Source organism: Oncorhynchus mykiss, chromosome Y (genome assembly GCF_013265735.2).
Source record: "Oncorhynchus mykiss isolate Arlee chromosome Y, USDA_OmykA_1.1, whole genome shotgun sequence".
NCBI classification, from domain to species: Eukaryota; Metazoa; Chordata; class Actinopteri; order Salmoniformes; family Salmonidae; genus Oncorhynchus; species Oncorhynchus mykiss.
In genome coordinates this window covers 27,728,595-27,752,024 of record NC_048593.1, presented here as the reverse complement: position 1 = coordinate 27,752,024, position 23,430 = coordinate 27,728,595, and the positions used below count along the sequence as shown (strand labels likewise).

At 42.6% G+C, this 23,430-nt stretch overlaps 1 protein-coding gene across 2 annotated transcripts in view; it reads right to left on the bottom strand.

Annotated features, from left to right (window-relative positions):
* LOC110509916 (Kv channel-interacting protein 1) overlaps positions 1 to 23,430 on the bottom strand; it is a 50,359-nt gene that overhangs the window by 6,917 nt on the left and 20,012 nt on the right. Inside the window, exon 1 of one of the 2 annotated variants that reach the window (XM_021591134.2) lies at positions 8,550 to 8,906. The exons of the other annotated variant lie outside the window; for it this stretch is intronic. Coding sequence (XP_021446809.2) covers positions 8,550 to 8,610 — 61 coding nt within the window. The 5' untranslated portion in view covers positions 8,611 to 8,906. Of the gene's footprint in view, positions 1 to 8,549; positions 8,907 to 23,430 lie in introns of those variants that run through there. 2 annotated transcript variants of the gene reach the window in all.

The window sequence follows — 23,430 nt, the reverse complement described above, 5'->3', positions numbered from 1 at the left end:
CCTCCATGAATTGCCATTTACATGCTAGTCTTTATATAATGCAGTGGAGAAGGTACTTCTCAGTCAATCGATGCTCGATGTTGTCGTTTGTCATGTCGAATCCACATAGTTTCGTGCTAAATCAACAAAAAGCAGAAACTCGTGTCAACCCTACAGTTGACCAATCAAGGACGAAGGTGCACACTTTGTACAAAATGATAAAATGCAGTACTACAGGATATTTATTAACGTAGCTCTTTATTAGCTAGCTATAACTGGCATGTTCACGTATCGCCAACCAGGATCAAACTAACGATGACCTAACCATTTGGGTGGTCTTAACCAACCAACCGCCATATGATATGGCGGTAAAATGCATCCAATTACAATTCAGTATGTTTACACATATGAATATTACAGAAGGGGTGTAGACTTCGGCTTCCAAACTTCGGGTGGGTGTGCCCGAACAGTCGACGAACCCTAACCGAACTCCAAAACGAACAAAAACATCGCAAAATGAAGTCATAATATATGCACAAACCGTACCTGGAAGCATGCGGCCGCCTTTGAGGAGGGAGGGAGCAGGTTAGCATTTTTTGTCATCAATCTTGTTCTGGAGGTAGCTCTGCAGAGTGTCACTACCTGGCACAGCCACAAAATCAGATTTTTTTTAAGCCTTAACCTTAAGCACACCGCTAATCCTAATGCCTAACCCTAACCTTAAATGAAGACCAAAAAGTAAATGTTTGGTTTCAGGAATTTTTACAAAATAGCCAATTTTGACTTTGCAGCTGGCCCATCTAGTGGAAATGACTTAGTTCTGCCTCCTGGACAAGACTCATAAACATCAACCTGGGCCTCCTGAGTGGCGCAGTTGTCTAAGGCACTGTATCGCAGTGCTAACTGTGCCACTAGCGATCCTGGTTCGGGTCCAGGGACTGTCGCAGCTGGCTAATGTTCTTGTCCCATCACACTCTAGCAACTCCTGTGGCGGGTCGGTCACCAGGTGTACAGTGTTTCCTCCGACACATTGGTGTGGCTGGGTTAAGTGGGCATTGTGTCAAGAAGCAGTGTGGCTTGGCTGGGTTGTGTTTCGAAGGATGCATGTCATCCTGAAGGGAGTGAGGAGGGATGAGAGGTATGGCAAATTGGACTCTCTCCATTGACTTGGGGAACTGTACTGATGGTAACTTTGTGCTTTGGGTGCCAGAGAGAGATGGATGTTGGGTAATGATGTGATGAGCTGGTGTCCTCTCAGGGGAGTATACTCTCCTCTGGTATACTGTAGGAGAGGAAACAGACACATCAGTGCTCCTCTCAGAACAAACATAGGGGCGTCACGCACTCCAAAAATCTGATGGGGCACAAAGTATGTGAGGAAGGCTCGAGGGTGGTCCGGGAACCCCTCCCTGTCCGTAAATTGGAGAATTTGGCATTTTCAAAATGCTCTTTCCTGCAATCTAGAGCCATAATCATTATGCTTAATTCTATGTAAAAAATACAGTATGTCTATTTTTCTGCATATCTGAGCTGCCTGTATCCGACTGGTGGTTCTATTTTTTAAGAAACTAAATATGCTTCTCTGCATCGCTGCTAAAATCTGGGTAAAAGAATGAAAGGATTGTGAGTCTTATTCAGTACATTTAGTTTAGTTTTTCTAAAGTCTACCAACCTTGCCAGCAGGCATGCCAGGTAAGATACAGTAGTTAGACAAGCTACCCACTGGGCACAGACATCAATTCAAAGTCTATTCCACATTGGTTCAACGTCATTTCATTGAAATGAGGTGGAAACAATGTTGATTCAACCAGTGTGTGCCCAGTGAGTAGCTACTCTGACTTGATTGATAGCCTGAAATGGCTTCTTGGTAGCTAATTATGAGGTTGGGCGATCTTTATATACAGTCCAACTGTTAGGAGAGGGAAACTGCTGAGGGGGGAAAAGACCACAATGGAATGATAGATGTTTGCCCTCCTACCATCAGGCAGGCGGTACAGGTCTCTACATTCCTGCACTAGCAGGCTCAAGAACAGTCTCTTTCCAACTGAACTCTGTGACACGGCACTAGCCACATCCAACCACCCACCACTTAGTACTGCCTCTCAGGGACCTTGTTGTATTACTCTCTTTGCACTCTTCACGGTACTACTGGACTCTGATATTGCTTTGCAAAGTCTGATTAAGGACGTTATTCAGTTGTACATGTGTACCTCGGTAACCTCATTGCTGCTATTCCTGCATTTCAATTGCATGCCTCCTTGCACTTTCAATTTGCCTTCATTGCACATTTAGACTTGCCATTTGTACTTGCCATTTGCCTTCATTGCACATTTATACATCCCACTTAATGATATACATTGTACTTAATTGTTAAACTTGTACATTTTTTGTACTCTTTTATTTGCGCTTCTGCTTAGATGCTAACTGCATTTTGTTGTACTGTACTTGTACTTGTTCAATGACAATAATTTTGAATCTAATCTATACACTCACATATGCATGTGCTCACACGCACACGCACACACACACACACACACACACACACACACACACACACACACACACACACACACACACACACACACACAGGGTGCGAGGGAGGGAAAGGGTGCTAGGGAGGGACATGAACATGAACGAAATGAGACTCATGATGCAGGGGAAATGGACCATGTGGAAGGTGGTACTTTGCAGAGGGCGTCAGTGAGCCCCCCCCCCCCCCCCCCCCCCCCCCCTCCCATCATTCAGACTGAAAATACTTACTGACTGCTGTACTGACCTTCCTGTAACTCCTAATGAGTCACACTGCATCACAATGGGTGTCTGTCTGTACCTCTTGGGTATAACTCCAGCAGGATATGACAAAGCTATAATCCCCCTACAGCTGTGTCTTATGGGCCCTACACACTTCACGCAAACTCAGCGACAGAGAGTCGCTTTCACATCACAGTTCTACATACTTTTGTGTGGTAATCATTTGGGAACGGACCATATATGACACTCCATCGCTCTGTTTGCGTGAAGTGTGGAGTGGTCTTTAGTGCCTAGCTCCTACACGCAGCTCCTTGGTAATAGGTCCCTTAACACACTGTGTAATCACCACTCTACCATCCTGGACAGCCTTGCTGGATAGGCTTTTCTTTATCCGTTGAATCCATTTGTGCAGTACAGCTCATATTGAATCTTGATATATTGTGCTTTGGTTGTTAGAGGGTTAAATCCTCTGCTCATTACTGTATCAGGGAGACGTGATTTAATTTGAATCCATACTTGAACTGATCAAATGAGGATGTCAGTGAATTCAGATCACGTATCAGTACCAAACAGTTGCGGACAGTGCCGTTTAAGATGAGGGAGGACATTTTTTCTAATGAGCATAGCCTTATTTCTATTACAGCATATTGGATGACTGTCATTCAATGTAACAGTGATAGGTTTAGGCTACAACATGATGCTAGAATTTTCCCTGTACCCACCCTGAGGTTACTACAACCTAGCCTATGAATTAAATTTTACAACGTAGGTGCATACAGGTCGAGAGACAAATTTGAGGTGACAGACAGTGACACATGGACAGCCAGTGACATTCAATACAGCCTTGCACACTCTTGCCTGCATCTAGCTGATATAGGGTGTAATCATTAGTTCAACAGTTGCAAACAAGAGTTTCTATTGGACAAATTCAGGTATGTTTATCCCCATTTTTTCCCGTTTGCTTTCGTTTAAGAAACGTTTTTCAACAGAATCAGCGGAATGAATACACCCCTGATCACACGTAAACACAGTTCACTTTCATAGCAGGCACGTTGTAGTCATTCTTGTATCAATGCGCTCTCCTCTTACCTCTTCACTTCGCTTGTGGACTTCAATGCACAACACATCAGCTGTATGTGACTGTCGAAAAAACCTTTCCAAGCCAAACCATTACACACAGCTTACATCGTTGTCACCATATTAGCTAAAGTAATGTCATAGTCAGCATATCTAATGGGACTAAAACATTAGTCAACGCGCTACATTCATACAGTAACGTTGCAGTGTACAGTCAGTCAGTAAGTAGTTACACCGACGGGCCCCATTGCAATATATTTGTAAAACCAAAAGCTTACATTGACTTGGAAGAGTTCCAATGCTGTGTTGGAAAGTCATAGTGTGCTAGCTAACATAGAACCCCTCTGTTAATTCAGGGTGTTACAGTAGGCTAAACTAGCTAGCTGCATTTGCTAGCTAAGTAACGTTTTGTGAAACTGAAAGTAAAAAAAAAATACTATCTCTCTCTATTTCTCTCTTGCTTCTCCTTCATTTTGATTTTTTTTGTTGTTGTTCAACTACTGTCTTTCTCTCTCTTTGAGTCAACTACTCACCACATTTTATGCACTACAGTACTAGCTAGCTGTAGCTAATGATTTCAGTACTAGATTCATTCTCTGATCCTTTGATTGGGTGGACAACATGTCAGTTCATGCTGCAAGAGCTCTGATAGGTTGGAGGACGTCCTCTGGAAATTGTCATAATTACTGTGTAAGTCTATAGAAGGGGATGAGAACCATGAGCCTACTAGGTTTTGCCTTGAAGTCAATGTATCCAGAGGAGGACAGAAGCTAGCTGTCGTCTGGCTACACCATGGTGCTACCCTACAGAGTGCTGTTGAGACTACTGTAGACTTTCATTGCAAAATGTGTTTTAATCAATTATTTGGTGACGTGATTATATTTAGTATAGTTTTATCTAAAAACAATAACTTTTAAAATGTTTTTACTATTGTTATTTTTATGAAATTCGCTGAGGAGGATGGTACCTCCTCTGAGGAGCCTCCACTGGTACGAAAACTGATCATGCAGTTGAAGATGACAGACTACAGGTTTATGATCATCTGGATTAAAGATGATGAGATAATGAAGCGTACACGTTAGAGGGCTCTTCTTCAGGAGACAGACTTCACACACTCATCACAGACTCATTCTCACAAAGACACTCCTTCCTCACTAACTTTGTTACGAGGAATATCTTTATCACACTCTATGTGAAGTTAATTCACCGTGATTGCTGTGAAAATGACAAATTCTTAAATCGACTGGTGAGAATTTATCCCCCTTCTCTATCTTGGTCCCGCTCTCTTCCAATATTGGTTATTCTACTCCTCTTGTTTTAATTTCCACTTTACCTTTTGGTCAATACACTCTCTCAGTCCTTCTCACCAATCTCTCTATCAATCTTTCCCTCGCTCACTGTTGGAATCTCTGACATTTTAGACATTTATTTTTGTCATGGAGACAGACAGATTTCCAACATGTTTTGAACACAGGCACTAATTGAATACATGTATTAAAAAGATGAACACATAAACCAGCAAAGTGCATGCGTAAGACCTCCTCCCACGTAAACCAACATTGGTAAGGAGAGCTTCACTGAATGCGTGTGTGGCTGGCTTATTGTTCTGTGCGTTTATCTACTGTCGGCCTGACTGAACAAGATTTACATAATGGATACTGACAGGCTATTTACTATAAAACTCTACAGCATACACACACCTCAGAAAGCACTTGCCCTGCTGCAGATAACTAGCTACTCCTATAACACAAACAGGCACACACACTCACACCAGTAATCATGAAAAAGAGTACAGAGGACAACCTGAATAACATCAGTTAATGACTTATAGAGTAACTAACACAGAGCTAGGGAAAGGGGAGAGAGATAAGGTGGGAATGAAAGAGGATGAAAAGAGGGTAGGAAATAGTGGGTGGTAGGACAGAGTGAATGTGTGAAAAGGAAGCAAGCTTTAGTGATGAAGAAAAAAAGAGGGAGAGAGTGAAAGAGAGGAGAGGACGACACAAACACATGGAGGCAGAGAACAATAGAGGAACCAGTTTACACTCATAGAAAAAAAGGTTTCCAAAAGGGTTATTCGTTTGTCCCCATAGGATAACCCTTTTTGGTTCTAGGTAGAACCCTTTTGGGTTCCATGTAGATAGCTCCTTTTTTCTAAGAGTGTTTGGAAGATGGGACCGGGATGAGAAGAACCGGGGGGAAGATTTAGACACAGTGAATGAGAACCTCATCAGACCGAGCCCAGCAGGATGGTGAGGGAACATACCTTCATTCTGCTCATCCTGGTCACATGGAGAAACCAGCTTGGCCTTTCAATACTAACATGGCCTCAATACTTTTATCCTACACAACTACAATACTGACACAACTACAGTCTGATTACTAATGCACAACAACCTATGGACAGAGCTTCAAAACTACACATCACTGAAAAATAAACCCAATTAACTGAAAGACAAACATTCCCATTACTGAGTCCCTTGGCAACAGGACCAAATAAAACCTCTGTGGAAATAGGTCTGGACACAGGTTTGTGGGTAAATCAGACAGTCAGAGAGAGTGTCAGAGATGAGTACATAATGAGTAAGGGTCTAGATCCCCAAGGTGGCACAAGGTGACTGTGTATCTGACATGCTACAAGCGTCTCTGTGTCACACACTCCATCTCTCCTCCCCAGTAGAAAACAAGCTGTCTGAAGGAGGTTTTTCTCTCACAAACTTTTGAAGGGGATTAGATGTGTTAGTGATGGTCAAATTATTTACTATGTGTTGCCAAGTGGTTTTTGAGATTCGTCTGAATATATCACTGCGTCTAATCTCTGGGAATCAAGGTCACATGATCAAAACTAACATCAGCCCTAATCACTGACAGGATTTTAATCAAGGAGATCAATCCTCCTAGTTGATTGCTAATGAGAATTGGTAACCCTAGCCCCAAGCCATAACTAATATAGCATTAAAATGTTTTAGATAGTCAACAGTTTGGAAATGGTCACGGTGTGTCCCCCGTAAAACAATTGAAAGTTGGTATAGTAGATTGGACAGTGCATCATCAGTTTTACTCTGGTCATGTTAGTCATTGCATAATTTAGAGAGCTATTTATAACTTGTCAAAAATGTCCAGATCAAGAAGGCATAGCTAGGTTTTTTAGCCCATAGATTTTGTAGCAACGTTCGAGTCACTCAAATATTACATGAATACACATTAGACACGGAAAAAAGTATAGAAATGCAAGAAAATTAGCTTAAAACTGCTAAATGTTCTCTGCAACCCATGACAAAATGTGTAGAATTCCAGGAAATGAGCCTTAAACCTGCTATTTTTTTCTCTCTGCCAACAAGAGGGGCGTGAACAGTTTATGTCATGAACAGTGCTTGTGCCCATAAAAATAGATGTGGGCCGCAGGATCTTTTCCAAAGCTGGAAGGGGGGACTGAGTGAAAAAGTTTGGGAACCCTGCTCCATAACATAGCTCCCTAACTTCATCATCCATCCAATAGGCACCACAGAGTATTGTTCACATTCCCCTTATGCCCCCACAACCCTGCAGTCTCCATGACAACGGCCCTCTCAAGCATACGGAAAGGAAGAGTTATGAGATGTGAGCAGAGTGCTAATGTACATGCTCACACACAAACACACCCACACACACTCTTTCTCTACCGAGCACACATGCATGCGTATCTGTGCACACACAAGCAAGAGCTCACGCACGTACACACACTGTAACGAAAAACCATTGAGTCATGGGCAATGATTCTGGACCCTGTCTTTCTCAAGGGCATCTCTCAACCATGACTGTGGTACAGCCACGTGCACCACAGCAAGAAATGACACATATTTCACAGAGGTCTCCCCTGATCACTGTTCCTCAGTCTATGTTTAAACTTATGTGTTAGCAATGCTATCCATCTCTCTCTCATTTTCTCTGTTAGTCAGTCTCACTCTTTCATTTTCTCTGTTGTGCCGTCCCCTGATTTCTCATTTTGTCCACACTTGTTAGTGTACAACCATTAGGGCAGCACGAGTGGAACTCATTCCTCTATGTTTGTCTATCAGCAGTAATGGAATTCATTTATGTGGGTCTATTGTACTTTGTTTGCCTCCTTATTGACTTATCTGTCTGTCTATCTATCAGACATATTAGAGAAGGTAAACGTTTGTGAAGCCCACAAGTATAATGCAATATAATGTTGCAAAGAAAGCAGTCTAAGACTTGTTCTAAGCAAGATCTCCCTTATATTGTCATATTATCATCTCATTGTGATGAGTTATGATCTGAATCGATAATCATTGACCATCAGATTTAAACAATGAAGTCACAGAGAACGATCCAATAGATTATAATATCATATCATTGTACATGCCAGCTTTAAGTATGTGTCTTACTATAGCGACTAAGACATGTCACAGCCATGCTGATGGTTATTCCCTCAGTCATGAGTGTGTAGTTCAGGTGCTCTATTCTGTTTGGTTGTCCCTCTATGTGTCTTGTCTTTCTAGTTTGTCGTTCTCTGTCTCTCTGTCCTCGTCTCTCTGGTCTGTCTGCTTGTCTGTCTCTCTGGTCTGTCTGTCTATCTCTCCTGTCTGTCTGTCTGTCTGTCTGTCTGTCTGTCTGTCTGTCTGTCTGTCTGTCTGTCTGTCTGTCTGTCTGTCTGTCTGTCTGTCTCTGTTGTGTCTGTCTGTCTGTCTGTCTCTGTTGTGTCTGTCTCTCTGTCTGTCTGGTTGATGTTGTTGACGTACCTCTGGACGGTCGTCTCCTCTGCTTGGTCTGCATGGTCAAAGTGCCCACCACTGCGCCCATGTTGTTGCCGTGAAAATCTGCTTGTTCAAACAAACGACTAAGCAGTCCTCTTCTCTCTATTTATCTTCCCTTTTCTGTCCTTCTCCCTCCCTATCTCTCTGAATAAGCCCCTGCCCCCCTCTTGTCTCGTCTCTTAGTCTGGTCAACGTTGGGTCTCTCTATGGTGGTGCCCCTGTTCCTTTACCGTCGTTTCTGTGTGAATGAAATATAGCTCAAATTCTCCTTCCCCAAACGCACACAAACTGCTCCTGCTTCTCCATGCCCCTCCCACTCTTCTCTCCACTCCTCGGTCACCGCTCTCTCTCTTTCCCTCTTTTTCACTCTCCATTCTTCCTTCCTTCCCTCTCCCTTCCTCCATCCTTCCCTCCCACCCTCTCACTCTCTCTCCATACCCTGTTGTTATGCAGTGTCAATAACTGTTGCTGTGCTCACACCCCCATACAATGAATGGTATGGATGTAGAGTATGTAAGGCTGAGAGTGTTCCATACTGTCCACATTTCACTATGGTGCTGCATCTTCTCTCCATATGACCTTCCCTCCATGTCTACCCTATGACAGAGTGGAATATCTAAAGCTAAGTGGGCCTCTCCTCCTGTTACCTTAGAGCTCTCTGTATTTCTAATCCACTAGCACACACACACACACACACACACACACACACACACACACACACACACACAGCATGATTGCTTTGACATATGGCAGTGTCCTGCCTTGGTGTTGCATGTTATGTGTATTTTGCCTGAGAACAGCATGTCAGAGCCAGCTAGGAGGGATGAGGAGGGGAGATGTGGATTCTTCATTTCATGAGAAAAAGGTAATGAAGGAACTTATAATGACGACTGATTTTATGTAAAAACATCTACACAATCCCATGCACCCACCCACACACAGAGTTGTGTATGCATGTACGCACGTAAAGACACACTCGCGTATGCATGTGTGCACATGCTGTGTGTGTGTCTCAGAGGGCAGCCCAGTCCTCCAGCTGGAGTGTCCTTCTCTATCTCTAATGGTCTGTATAAATAGCTGCTTGTTTTTGGCCACCTGCTTGTCTGACGTTTGTTCTCATTAAGTCCCATTAAGCCGTCATTGTAAATAAGTATTTGTTCTGAAATGACTTGCCTAGTGGAAGGAGGGATATGGGAAAAGAAGGAGAGGGAGGGGATATATCTGAGAGAGCAGAGGGGGATGTTCTTCAAGTCAAATCAAAACTTCACATCCTAATTAATTATAAGAAAACAAACTTTTTCGAGGACTGAGATTCCAATTACTCCCAATGATGGTGAATTTCTGGCTGCAGAGCACATTGCGGCCTATTATAGACTAATACAGTCTTTCCTCTGCACATGGCGGGATTCTACTCAACCCTATCTCTGTTGCATTCGAGTGGTGAATATTGTTTTGCATAACTGTCATGGTTCTACATGCTGTGGGAATATATACAGTGCCTTGCGAAAGTATTCGGCCCCCTTGAACTTTGCGACCTTTTGCCACATTTCAGGCTTCAAACATAAATATATAAAACTGTATTTTTTTTGTAAAGAATCAACAACAAGTGGGACACAATCATGAAGTGGAACGACATTTATTGGATATTTCAAACTTTTTTAACAAATAAAAAACTGAAAAACTGTGTGTGCAAAATGATTCAGCCCCTTTACTTTCAGTGCAGCAAACTCTCTCCAGAAGTTCAGTGAGGATCTCTGAATGATCCAATGTTGACCTAAATGACTAATGATGATAAATACAATCCACCTGTGTGTAATCAAGTCTCCGTATAAATACACCTGCACTGTGATAGTCTCAGAAGTCCGTTAAAAGCGCAGAGAGCATCATGAAGAACAAGGAACACACCAGGCAGGTCCGAGATACTGTTGTGAAGAAGTTTAAAGCCGGATTTGGATACAAAAAGATTTCCCAAGCTTTAAACATCCCAAGGAGCACTGTGCAAGCGATAATATTGAAATGGAAGGAGTATCAGACCACTGCAAATCTACCAAGACCTGGCCGTCCCTCTAAACTTTCAGCTCATACAAGGAGAAGACTGATCAGAGATGCAGCCAAGAGGCCCATGATCACTCTGGATGAACTGCAGAGATCTACAGCTGAGGTGGGAGACTCTGTCCATAGGACAACAATCAGTCGTATATTGCACAAATCTGGCCTTTATGGAAGAGTGGCAAGAAGAAAGCCATTTCTTAAAGATATCCATAAAAAGTGTTGTTTAAAGTTTGCCACAAGCCACCTGGGAGACACACCAAACATGTGGAAGAAGGTGCTCTGGTCAGATGAAACCAAAATTGAACTTTTTGGCAACAATGCAAAACATTATGTTTGGCGTAAAAGCAACACAGCTCATCACCCTGAACACACCATCCCCACTGTCAAGCATGGTGGTGGCAGCATCATGGTTTGGGCCTGCTTTTCTTCAGCAGGGACAGGGAAGATGGTTAAAATTGATGGGAAGATGGATGGAGCCAAATACAGGACCATTCTGGAAGAAAACCTGATGGAGTCTGCAAAAGACCAGAGACTGGGACGGAGATTTGTCTTCCAACAAGACAATGATCCAAAACATAAAGCAAAATCTACAATGGAATGGTTCAAAAATAAACATATCCAGGTGTTAGAATGGCCAAGTCAAAGTCCAGACCTGAATCCAATCGAGAATCTGTGGAAAGAACTGAAAACTGCTGTTCACAAATGCTCTCCATCCAACCTCACTGAGCTCGAGCTGTTTTGCAAGGAGGAATGGGGAAAAATTTCAGTCTCTCGATGTGCAAAACTGATAGAGACATACCCCAAGCGACTTACAGCTGTAATCGCAGCAAAAGGTGGCGCTACAAAGTATTAACTTAAGGGGTGCTGAATAATTTTGCACGCCCAATTTTTCAGTTTTTGATTAGTTAAAAAAGTTTGAAATATCCAATAAATGTCGTTCCACTTCATGATTGTGTCCCACTTGTTGTTGATTCTTCACAAAAAAATACAGTTTTATATCTTTATGTTTGAAGCCTGAAATGTGGCAAAAGGTCGCAAAGTTCAAGGGGGCCGAATACTTTCGCAAGGCACTGTAAGTAACTGCATTATTACGATGGGCACAATTAGTATTCAGAGAGGGGGAATAGCGAGAGAAGAGAAATAGAGAGGGGGTAATATCAAATTTTTTTACAATTTTAATTGTCACATGCACCAAATACAACAGGTGCAGACCTTACCGTTAAATGCTTACTTACAAGCCCTTAACCAACAATGCAGTTCAAGAAATACAGTTAAGAAAATATTTACCAAATAAACTAAAGTAATAAATAAAATAAAAAGTAACACAGTAAAATAACAATAACGATGCTATATACAGGGTCAATGTGCGGGGGTTAGTCGAGGTAATTTGTACATGTAGGCATGGGGTAAAGTGAAAATGCATAGATAATAAACAGCAGTATCAGAAGTGTCAATGAAAAATAGTCAGGGTGAAAATGTAATTAATTGTTCAGCAGTCTTATGGCTTGTGGGTAGAAGCTGTTAAGGAGCCTTTTGGACCTAGACTTGGAGCTCCGGTATCACTTGCCATGTGGTAACAGAGAGAACAGTCCAAGCCTTGGGTGACTGGAGTCTTTGACAATTTTTTGGGCCTTCCTCTGATACTGCCTAGTATATAGGTCCTAGATGGCAAGAAGCTTGGCCCCAGTGATGTACTGGGCCATACGCATTACCATCTGTAGCGCCTTATGGTCGGATGCCGAGCAGTTGCCGAACCAAGTGGGGATGCAACCTGTCAGGATGCTCTCGATAGTGTGGCTGTAGAACTTTTTGAGGATCTGTGGACCCATGCCAAATCTATTCAGTCTTCTGAGGGGGAAAAGGTGTTGACGTGCCCTCTTCACAACTGTCTTGGTGTGTTTGGACCATGATAGTTTGTTGGTAATGTGGACACCAAGGAGCTTGTGGACACCAAGGAGCTTGAAACTCTCGACCCGCTCCACTACAGCCCCAACATTTATAATGTCTAACCTGTATTTCTGATCAATTTGATCTTATTTTAATGGACAAAAAATGGGCTTTTCTTTCAAAAACAAGGACAGTTCTAAGTGACCCCAAACTTCTGAACGATAGTGTATGAGCGGTCACTCTGGGGAAGATGTCGTCGATGCACTTATAGATGAAGCCGGTGACTGAGGTGGTATACTCCTAAATGCCATCGAATGAATCCCGGAACATATTCCAGTCTGTGCTAGCAAAACAGTCCTGTAGCGTATTAATCTGCTTCATCTGACCACTTCCGTATTGAGCGAGTCACTGGTACTTCCTGCTTTAGTTTTTGCTTGTAAGCAGGAATCAGGAGGATATAATTATGGTCAGATTTACCAAATGGGGGGCGAGGGAGAGTTTTGTATGCGTCTCTGTGTGTGGCGTCTCTGGTTGCACATGTGACATGCTAGTAGAAATTAGGTAAAAAGGATTTCATTTTGCCTGCATTAAAGTCCCCGGCCACTAGGAGTGCCACTTCTGGATGAGCATTTTCTTGTTTGCTTATTGCCTTACACAGCTCGTTGAGTAGTAAGTAGTTAGAAAGACTGAATCCCCTCCGGGCTTGAATTATGTGTAGGAGAAAAATTAGGAAATTCATAGCCTACCAAACCTAGGCAGCTGTGTCTGATTCTTAACACTCCATTAATAGACAGTCCTCTCACAACCACTATAACCCAGTCTATTTAGTCCTTAAACCTGTTACGGCTAGACGTTCCGCTAGCGAAATTCAAATTAAATGATTCAAAATATTTTACATTCATAAAATCACAAGTGCAATACACCAAAATAAAGCTTAACTTCTTGTTAATCCAGCCACCATGTCAGATTTCAAAAAGGCTTTACAGCGAAAGCAAACCATGCGATTATTTGAGGACAGCGCCCCATCATACAAACACATGAAAATCATATTTCAACCAAGCAGGTGCGACATGAAAGTCAGAAATAACTATATAATTCATGCCTTACCTTTGAAGATCTTCTTCTGTTGGCACTCCAATATGTCCCAGAAACATCACAAATGGTAATTTTGTGATTTATTTGGCTAGTTTGATTCAGAAATACACCGGTTCCAACTCGCCCAACATGACTACAAATGATCTAATAAGTTACCTGTAAACTTGGTCCAAACATTTCAAACAACTTTCCTAATCCAACTTTAGGTATCATAAAACGTAAATAATCAATAAAATGTATGACGGAATATACTGTGTTCAATAGCGGATAAAATCAAAGTGGAGCGAGCTCCAGGTCGCGCGCACCCAACAAAAGAGTCCACTTGGCTTGGAAAGTACAGCCGTACTTCTTCATTTCTCAAAGGAAAAACATGAACCAATTTCTAAAGACTGTTGACATCTAGTGGAAGCCATAGGAACTGCAACCAGGTGCCTGGATGGTTTGTCCTCTGGGTTTCGCCTGCTATGCTCACAGACATGTTATGCTCACAGACATTATTTTAACAGTTTTAGAAACTTTAGAGTGTTTTCTATCCCAGACAGACAGACAGACAGAGAGAGAGAGAGAGAGAGAGAGAGGGGAGTTACAATTCCCACCAGAAAGCTCCAGGGGATTTGAATCAAGGGCTTCAAACATTCTTAGAGGTTTTACCCAGAATTTCTAATCCCATTAACTCTGTACCAACAGCGTAAATTCTCTCTCTCTCTCTCTCTCTCTCTCTCTCTCTCTCTCTCTCTCTCTCTCTCTCTCTCTCTCTCTCTCTCTCTCTCTCTCTCTCTCTCTCTCTCTCTCTCTCTCTCTCTCTCTCTCTCTCTCTCTCTCTCTCTCTCTGTGTGTATATATATGCATATGTGTGTGTCAGTGTTGTAAAACATCTCCCATTGTTTAATATGCATTCCCTCTCAATTGGGCAAAAACAAAGTCCATAGATACATCAAATGGTTAAATTATGCATTCATTCTATTCCATGAACTCTACTGGACAGGCTGTTGATAACTATGATGAGAAGAGATCCAACAGACAACTACCCTTGATATCAATAGCAAATACATTCAGTATTCCCTTTACATCAGTTTGTGTTATGTCCTTGGACTCTGTCAGATGCCCTTTGTACTAATCTCAGTACTGACAATAGATCAGTGTTGCTCCACTAGTTTGAAACACTGTCATGTACAGTATGTCATGTACAGTATGTCAGCATAGCCAGTAGAAGTAAATGATCAGGCAGTGTTAGTATAGCCAACCATCTGAAAGACAACAGGTTACACACAAGCTAACGTTAGTCTCTTAGTTACTAAAGTAAGAATGTTTTAAGTCTGTGTGTGTGTCTGTGTGTGTGTTTTTGCACTTGTACGCATGGATTGTTGCGTAGGTTACTTTCTAAATGTAATCCATTAGTTACTAGTTATTTACCTGTCCAAAATTGTAGTCAGTAGCGTAACTTTTGGATTACCCAAACTCAGTAACATAATCGGATTACTTGCAGTTGCTTTTGGATTACTTTCCCCTAGAAGAAGACAAAAAGGATCCATCAAACGCATGTGCTGTGTCATCATAGTGGTCTCTGACTTGTGGTCAGACTCGCTCAGGTGGAACAAACTTAAACCTGCACCTTTTTTCAACGCTGAATTGAATGTCATTGAAAAAACAAAGCATCATAATGTATTTTTTCGCAAACATCCTTTCTGAATTTAAAAGGAATCCAAAAAGTAATCATGTAGTTTTCTGTAATCTTACATGTGATGAATTACACCCCAACCCTGTGTGAGTGTGTGTGAGTGTGTATGCATGGAATGGATTGCATGGTACGCGAGTGCCCTGGTTGAGTTGAAACAGAATCTTAGCAGACATGCAGTAGCGTTTAATTAAACATCAAGGCATGAATCTTCATGGGTGTGTAACCATCGGCCTCTCCCACCATTCTCATACTGTATCTCCCATTCTTATCTCTTGTTTACAGCCTCTTCCCTCTTTTTCTCTGCTTTCTATCACCCCGGTCTCTCTCCCTCTCTTTCTTCATTAAAAACAGCTCACAGCCAATAGTAACAATTAAGAGATAATGGTTTTTGAAAAAGCCGATCAGTAACACTTTGATAACTGCTCATAGAGAAAAGACACAGAAACACCAGCACAACACCTGAACATCTCTCTCTCTTTCTCGGACCCCCACACTGTATTAAACCCACTCACAGGACCATAATACTGTATTGAACACACTCACAGCACCCTCATACTGTATTGAACATACCCACAGCACCCTCATACTGTGTTGAACATACTCACAGCACCCTCATACTGTATTGACACACTCACAGCGCCCTCATACTGTACTAAACACACTCACAGGACCCCCACACTGCATTAAACACACTCACAGGACAATAATACTGTATTGAACACAATCACAGCACCCTCATACTGTATTGAACATACTCACAGCACCCTCATACTGTATTGAACACACTCACAGCACCTTCATACTGTATTGAACATACTCACAGCGCCCTCATACTGTACTAAACACACTCACAGGACCCCCACACTGTATTAAACACACTCACAGCACCCTCAAACATGATTAAACACACTCACGGGACCCTGATACTGTATTAAACACACTCACAGCATCCTCATACTGCATTAAACACACTCACAGGACCCTCATACTGTATTAAACACACTCACAGCACCCTCATACTGTATTAAACACACTCACAGCACCCTCATACTGTATTGAACATACCCACAGCACCCTCATACTGTATTGAACATACTCACAGCACCCTCATACTGTATTGACACACTCACAGCGCCCTCATACTGTACTAAACACACTCACAGGACCCCCACACTGTATTAAACACACTCACAGGACCATAATACTGTATTGAACACACTTACAGCACCCTCATACTGTACTGAACATACTCACAGCACCCTCATACTGTATTGACACACTCACATTGCCCTCACACTGTACTATACACACTCACAGGACCCCCACATTGTATTAAACACACTCACAGGACCATAATACTGTATTGAACACACTCACAGAACCCTCATACTCTATTGAACATACTCACAGCACCCTCATACTGTATTCAACATACTCACAGCACACTCATACTGTATTGACACACTCACAGCGCCCTCATACTGTACTAAACACACTCACAGGACCCCCACACTGTATTAAACACTCACAGCACCCTCAAACTTGATTAAACACACTCACATGACCCTCATACTGTATTAAACACACTCACAGGACACACTCACAGCACCCTCATACTGTGTTAAACAAACTCACAGCATCCTCATACTGCTTTAAACACACTCACATGACCCTCATACTGTATTAAACACACTCACAGGAAACACTCACAGCACCCTCATACTGTGTTAAACAAACTCACAGCATCCTCATACTGCTTTAAACCCACTCACAGCACCCTCATACTGTATTAAACACACTCACAGCACCCTCATACTGTATTAAACACACTCACAGCACCCTCGTATTGTATTAAACACACTCACAGGACCCCCACACTGTATTAAACACACTCACAGCACCCTCATACTGTATTAAACACACTCACAGCACCCTCACATTGTATTAAACACACTCACACGCCCTCATACTGTACTAAACACACTCACAGGACCCCCACACTGTATTAAACCCACTCACAGGACCATAATAACAGGACCATAATACTGTATTGAACACACTCACAGCACCCTCATACTGTATTGAACACACTCACAGCACCCTCATACTGTATTGAACACACTCACAGCACCCTCATACTGTATTGAACATACTCACAGCACCCTCATACTGTATTGAACACACTCACAGCACCCTCATACTGTATTGAACACACTCACAGCACCCTCATACTGTATTGAACATACTCACAGCACCCTCATACTGTATTGAACATACTCACAGCACCCTCATACTGTATTGACACACTCACAGCGCCCTCATACTGTACTAAGCACACTCACAGGACCCCCACACTGCATTAAACACACTCACAGGACAATAATACTGTATTGAACACACTCACAGCACCCTCATACTGTATTGAACATACTCACAGCACCCTCATACTATATTGAACACATTCACAGCACCCTCATACTGTATTGAACATACTCACAGCACCCTCATACTGTATTGAACACATTCACAGCACCCTCATACCATATTAAACACACTCACAGCACCCTCATACCGTATTAAACACACTCACAGCACCCTCATACTGTATTAAACACACTCACACAAAGTACCTCCTCTAAAACAAATGCAAACAGTCCGCTCACATCAAAGTTTACATTTGTGTACAGACTAATGTCCTGAATCCTCCTAAACAAAATCAATGATCAATAAGTGAACAGGCTCTAATCAAGCCCTGAAATCGGTCTCTTGGAGAGTGCTGCGCTATTGACTTGGTCATTTCACATACACTCACATACGCACACACACGCACACACTTTCTCTCTCACACACACACACACACACACACACACACACACACACACACACACACACACACACACACACACACACACACAGTTCCTCTCTGTAATTCTGTTCTTTATACCTCTGTCTCTGTTGCTCTAATACACAAGTGCATGCTCCTCTCTGTTGGAAAGCATTGTCTTTGTTTCAAAAGTCTGTGATCCTCACTCTTCCTCTCTCCCTCTCTCTGACTGGTTTTTCTGCTCCCTGAATCCTCCTCTCTAGTTCCCCCTCCTTTACTATCTTGTGGATTTTCACATATGCACTTTTTGCTGGGATGCACATTTGATTAACACAGTTTGTACTTCTCTCCTTCTCGTCTCAATTCTTCAGTGCCCACTATCTCATACAATCCCTAAATACGTGAAGGAGACGAGATTATTGTTAAACCCTTTTTTGTGGTAGATCAATGGTTTCTCTTTCCCTCCTAAGAACCCTTCCTCCCTCATCTTTCGTTCATGAAAGTCAACAGCACTAATAAACACAACATACAGTACTTGGAAAGTTGGCCAACAGACTAATTCAAATGCAACAAACTACACCGGTACTTTATAATGAAAAGTTGAGAGTAGATTAATTAACACATCCCAGAATGCTCCTGACCGTGTCCTGCCCTTTGTCTCCACACACGCTCAGTTTCAGTACAACAGTATTCACAGAGTTAGTTCCCCTACCTGTTGCCAATGACAACTGTCCCACACTAGCTATTGTATGTATCTGTCAGGGATGCGAGTCGAACACGCCCAGTGCTCTTCAGACACTGAGGAGAGATCAGGTCCCTTATCCATAAAGCGTCTCAGGGTAGGAGTGCTGATCTTGGATCAGTTTAGAATTTTAGATCATAATGAATAATGTTATTTGGACAGATCCTAGGTCAGTACTCCTACTCTGAGACTCTTTGTGGATACGGGCCCAGAGCTGAGAAGATTAAATATAGATTAAATTAGATAGTTAATTAGAAACCTCAGGGAGGATGGTGAAAGGATGTTTTAATCTGTGGATCACTGACTAAATCTCCCCCTACAGAGAGAACAGAGGGATTACACAGGACAATACAGTGGAGATCGGAGTGCACTGGAAGGGACAATTAAAAACTACAACATTTGTTCACTTTCTCGCTGTGTGTCGTCGTCCTTGGATGGTGTAATGATGTGAGGGAGAAAAGGTTATGAGTTGGTAGAGACAGTTTAAATTAGGGAAAAAGATGGCTCCACGGAGAAAGGGGAATAGAGAAACTCATGATCTGACGAGAAAATATCCTCCGAAAGAGAGGAGGGAGTGCTGGAGATCAGGGGGAAATTATGAGACTTTCCCCTGTCTATGTGGATGGTACTGTCAGCTGCCATAACAAGCCTCAGTGATGCTGGGCCTCAATCGAACCCCCTTTAATCTGTCCACACAAGAACCCTCATCGTTTCATCTTCCTGTAACTCTCCCCCGCACTCTCTCATTTTAACCTTAACATCCATCCCTCTCCTGCTCTGCCCTCTTTTTCCCTCTCGTCACACCGGGTCCTGACAGAGAGGAGAGGACACCAACCAGCAAAGAGGAGTTAGGAGGAGAGGAGGATAGAGGAGAGGACACCAACCAGCAAAGAGGAGTTAGGAGTAGAGAAGGGCAGAGGAGAGGACACCAACCAGCAAAGAGGAGTTAGGAGGGTAGAGGAGAGGACACCAACCAGCAAAGAGGAGTTAGGCGGAGAGGAGTGTAGAGGAGAGGACACCAACCAGCAAAGAGGAGTTAGGAGGAGAGGAGGGTAGAGAAGAGGAGCCTGTATATCGCTCTCTACGTTCCCCCTCATTTCTTAATATTGATTTACACACGTGTACTTGACACTTGATCATTTACAACCCCAACAAAAGCCTATTTCTCTCTCAACTTTACAATAATTTGCTTTATATGCACACGCAACACACCACCAGCATATACAGATAAATACATTAAATCATACATAACTATGAAATCAAATCAAACTTTATTTGCCACATGTGCCGAATACAACAAGTGTAGACTTTACCGTGAAATGCTTTACTTACAAGCCCTTAACCAACAGTGCAGTTCAAGAAGAAGAAAATATTTACCAAGTAGACTAAAAATAATAATAATAGTAATAATAAAAAGTAACACAATAAGAATAACAATAACGAGGCTATATAGAGGGGGCACCGGTACCGAGTCAGTGTGCAGGGGTACAGGCTAGTTGAGGTAATCTGTACATGTAGGTGGGGACGAAGCATATGCATAGGTAACAAACAAACACAGAGTAGCAGCAGTGTACAAGAGGGGGGGTCCTGGATGGCAGGAAGCTTGGCCCCAGTGATGTACTGACAGTTCGCACTACCCTCTGTAGCGCCTTACAGTCAGATGCTTAGCAGTTGCCATACCAGGCAGTGATGCAACTGATCAGGATGCTCTTGATGGTGCAGCTGTAGAACCTTTTGAGTATCTAGGGACCCATGCCAAATATTTTCAGTCTCCTGAGGGGAAATAGGAACAGGAACTTGAAACTCTCGACCCGCTCCCCGTAGAGCCCCGTCGATGTTAATGGGGGCCTGTTCGGCCCGCCTTTTCCTGTAGTCCACAATCAGCTCCTTTGTCTTGCTCACATTGAGGGAGAGGTTGTTGTCCTGGCACCACACTGCCAGTTTTCTGATCTCCTACCTATAGGCCGTCTCATTGTTGTCGGTGATCAGGCCTACCACTGTTGTGTCGATGGTGTTGAAGTCGTGTTTGGCCATGCAGACATAGGTGAACAGAGAATACATGAGGCGATTAAGTACACACCCCTGAGGGGCCCCCGTGTTAAGGATCAGCGTGGCAGACGTATTGTTGACTACTCTTACCACCTGGAGGTGGCCTGTCAGGAAGTCCAGGATCCAGTTGCAGAGGGAGGTGTTTAGTCCCAGAGTCCTTAGCTTAGTGATGAGCTTCGTGGGCACTATGCTGTTGAACGCTGTGCTGTAGTCAATGAACAGCATTCTCACATAGGTGTTCCTTTTTTCCAGCTGAGAAAGGGCAGTGTGGAGTGTGATTGAGACTGCGTCAGCTGTGGATCTGTTGGGGTGGTATGCGAATTGGAGTGGGTCTAGGGTGTCCGGGAGGAGGCTGTTGATGTGAGCCATGACCAGCCTTTCAAAGCATTTCATGGCTATCGACGGGGCAGTAATCATTTAGGCAGGTTACCTTAGCTTCCTTGGGCACAGGGACTATGGTGGTCTGCTTGAAACATGTTGGTATTTCAGACTCGGTCAGGCAGAGGTTGAAAATGTCAGTGAAGACACTTGACAGTTGGTCCGCACATGCTCTGAGTAAATGTTCTGGGAGTCCGTCTGGCCCAGCGGCTTTGTAAATGTTGACCTGTTTAAAGGTTTTGTTCACATTGGCTACCGAGAGCGTTATCACACAGTCGTCCAGAACAGCTGGTGTTCCAGTCTGTGCTAGCAAAACAGTCCTGTAGCTTAGCATGCGCGTCATCTGACCACTTCCGTAGTCACTGGTACTTCCTGCTTTAGTTTTTGCTTGTAAGCAGGAACCAGGAGGATATAATTATGGTCAGATTTGCCAAATGGAGGGTGGGGGAGCACTTTGTATGCATCTCTGTGTGTGGAGTAAAGATGGTCTAGGATTTTTTTCCCTCTGGTAGCACGTGATATGCTGGTAAAAATGTTTGCCTGCATTAAAGTCCCAGGCCACTATGAGCACCACAAACATGAGATCACCATGCCATACATATCTTGCTCCAGCTCCTAACAGAGAGCATCCTTCACTTCTCATCAATCAAGCACTCCTCCCACCTCTCCCGCAGACATCTATATCCTCTCATCCTCTCTGTACCCCGCCTCCCCTCCTGAAGTTCCCCCCTCATTATTAGACATTTACAGTATACACCCCCCCCCCCCACACACACACACACAAATTATTTAAATTCAAATTATTCCCCATTCCTATAATATACTATTTTGTTTCAAATATTCTCTCTCATTCATGGCATTCTACTGTCTGACATGGACACTGATAGGGCAGGAGCACATTGCCATCTGGTGGCAAAATGAGATAAAACGAGTCTCACCAGAGAAAAAGCAAAGGAGAAAAATGTATTGCTCTATTTTCTTCACATTTTCAAAACTCAGGTTTCTGTATTTGAGAGTTGCATCTCTAATAGATCAATGTATCTCTACCAAATCTGTTGATATTTTAAGAGGTGCATACATACTCTGGGCGGCAGGGTAGCCTAGTGGTTAGAGCGTTGGACTAGTAACCGGAAGGTTGCGAGTTCAAACCCCCGAGCTGACAAGGTACAAATCTGTCGTTCTGCCCCTGAACAGGCACTGTTCCCAGGCCGTCATTGAAAATAAGAATTTGTTCTTAACTGACTTGCCGTCATTGAAAATAAGAATTTGTTCTTAACTGACTTGCCTGGTTAAATAAAGGTAAAATAAAAAAATAAAAAAAAAAAAAAATCACATAAAGCACATAAACACAGAGCACACACACCGGTACACAGAAAACACACACAGTGTAGCAGTGCCTGTAATAAGTTGTTGTGGTGCCAATTCATGACCAACAGGTGGCAGCATTGTAGACAATTGCAATTAAGGTTGAGACCTCTTCTATGATACGCTACTCCAAATATGGCCATATCAGATATAATAACTTTGTGGCATTAATGACTAAATAATTCCAGCCGGTGCAATTTAATTCCAGCCCGTGCAATTTGTCTGCTTATTTAACATATTCGGATTCTCATTGAATAATCTTTGTTGTGGCGAAAAAACATGGCTTAGATAATTCACTTAGACTTAATTTCCAACATTTTGATACAGCCTAACTGATAAAACTGCACAGTTTTGATTTGTAAAGTTCAAATAGAGTATAGTCTTGCAATCACAATATGTAATCAAATGTAATATATAACAATATTCTATTTAATCATATATCGACCCAATATAATAGCTTTAATCATACTCCTGTCATCATCACATCAAGCCAATGATCTCTCATTTCCTTATGATTGAATGGAATACCGGAAGTACAACAAATTAACTGACGTAATAGAACACAAAGAGTGCATTTCTTCCCTCTATTTGTCTCATTCTATACTACACTATATAATTGTGTAGTGTCCCTTGCCATACCATACTATAAAGTACTATACTATATACCATACCTAATCGAGCGTAGTGCCATACCCTCCTGTACAATCCCCATAATTAAATAACACCTATGTTTGAGCCTACAACTAGGAACAGGGGTGAGAAATGGGCAGTGAAGATCTTGTCAATGACAGGATCA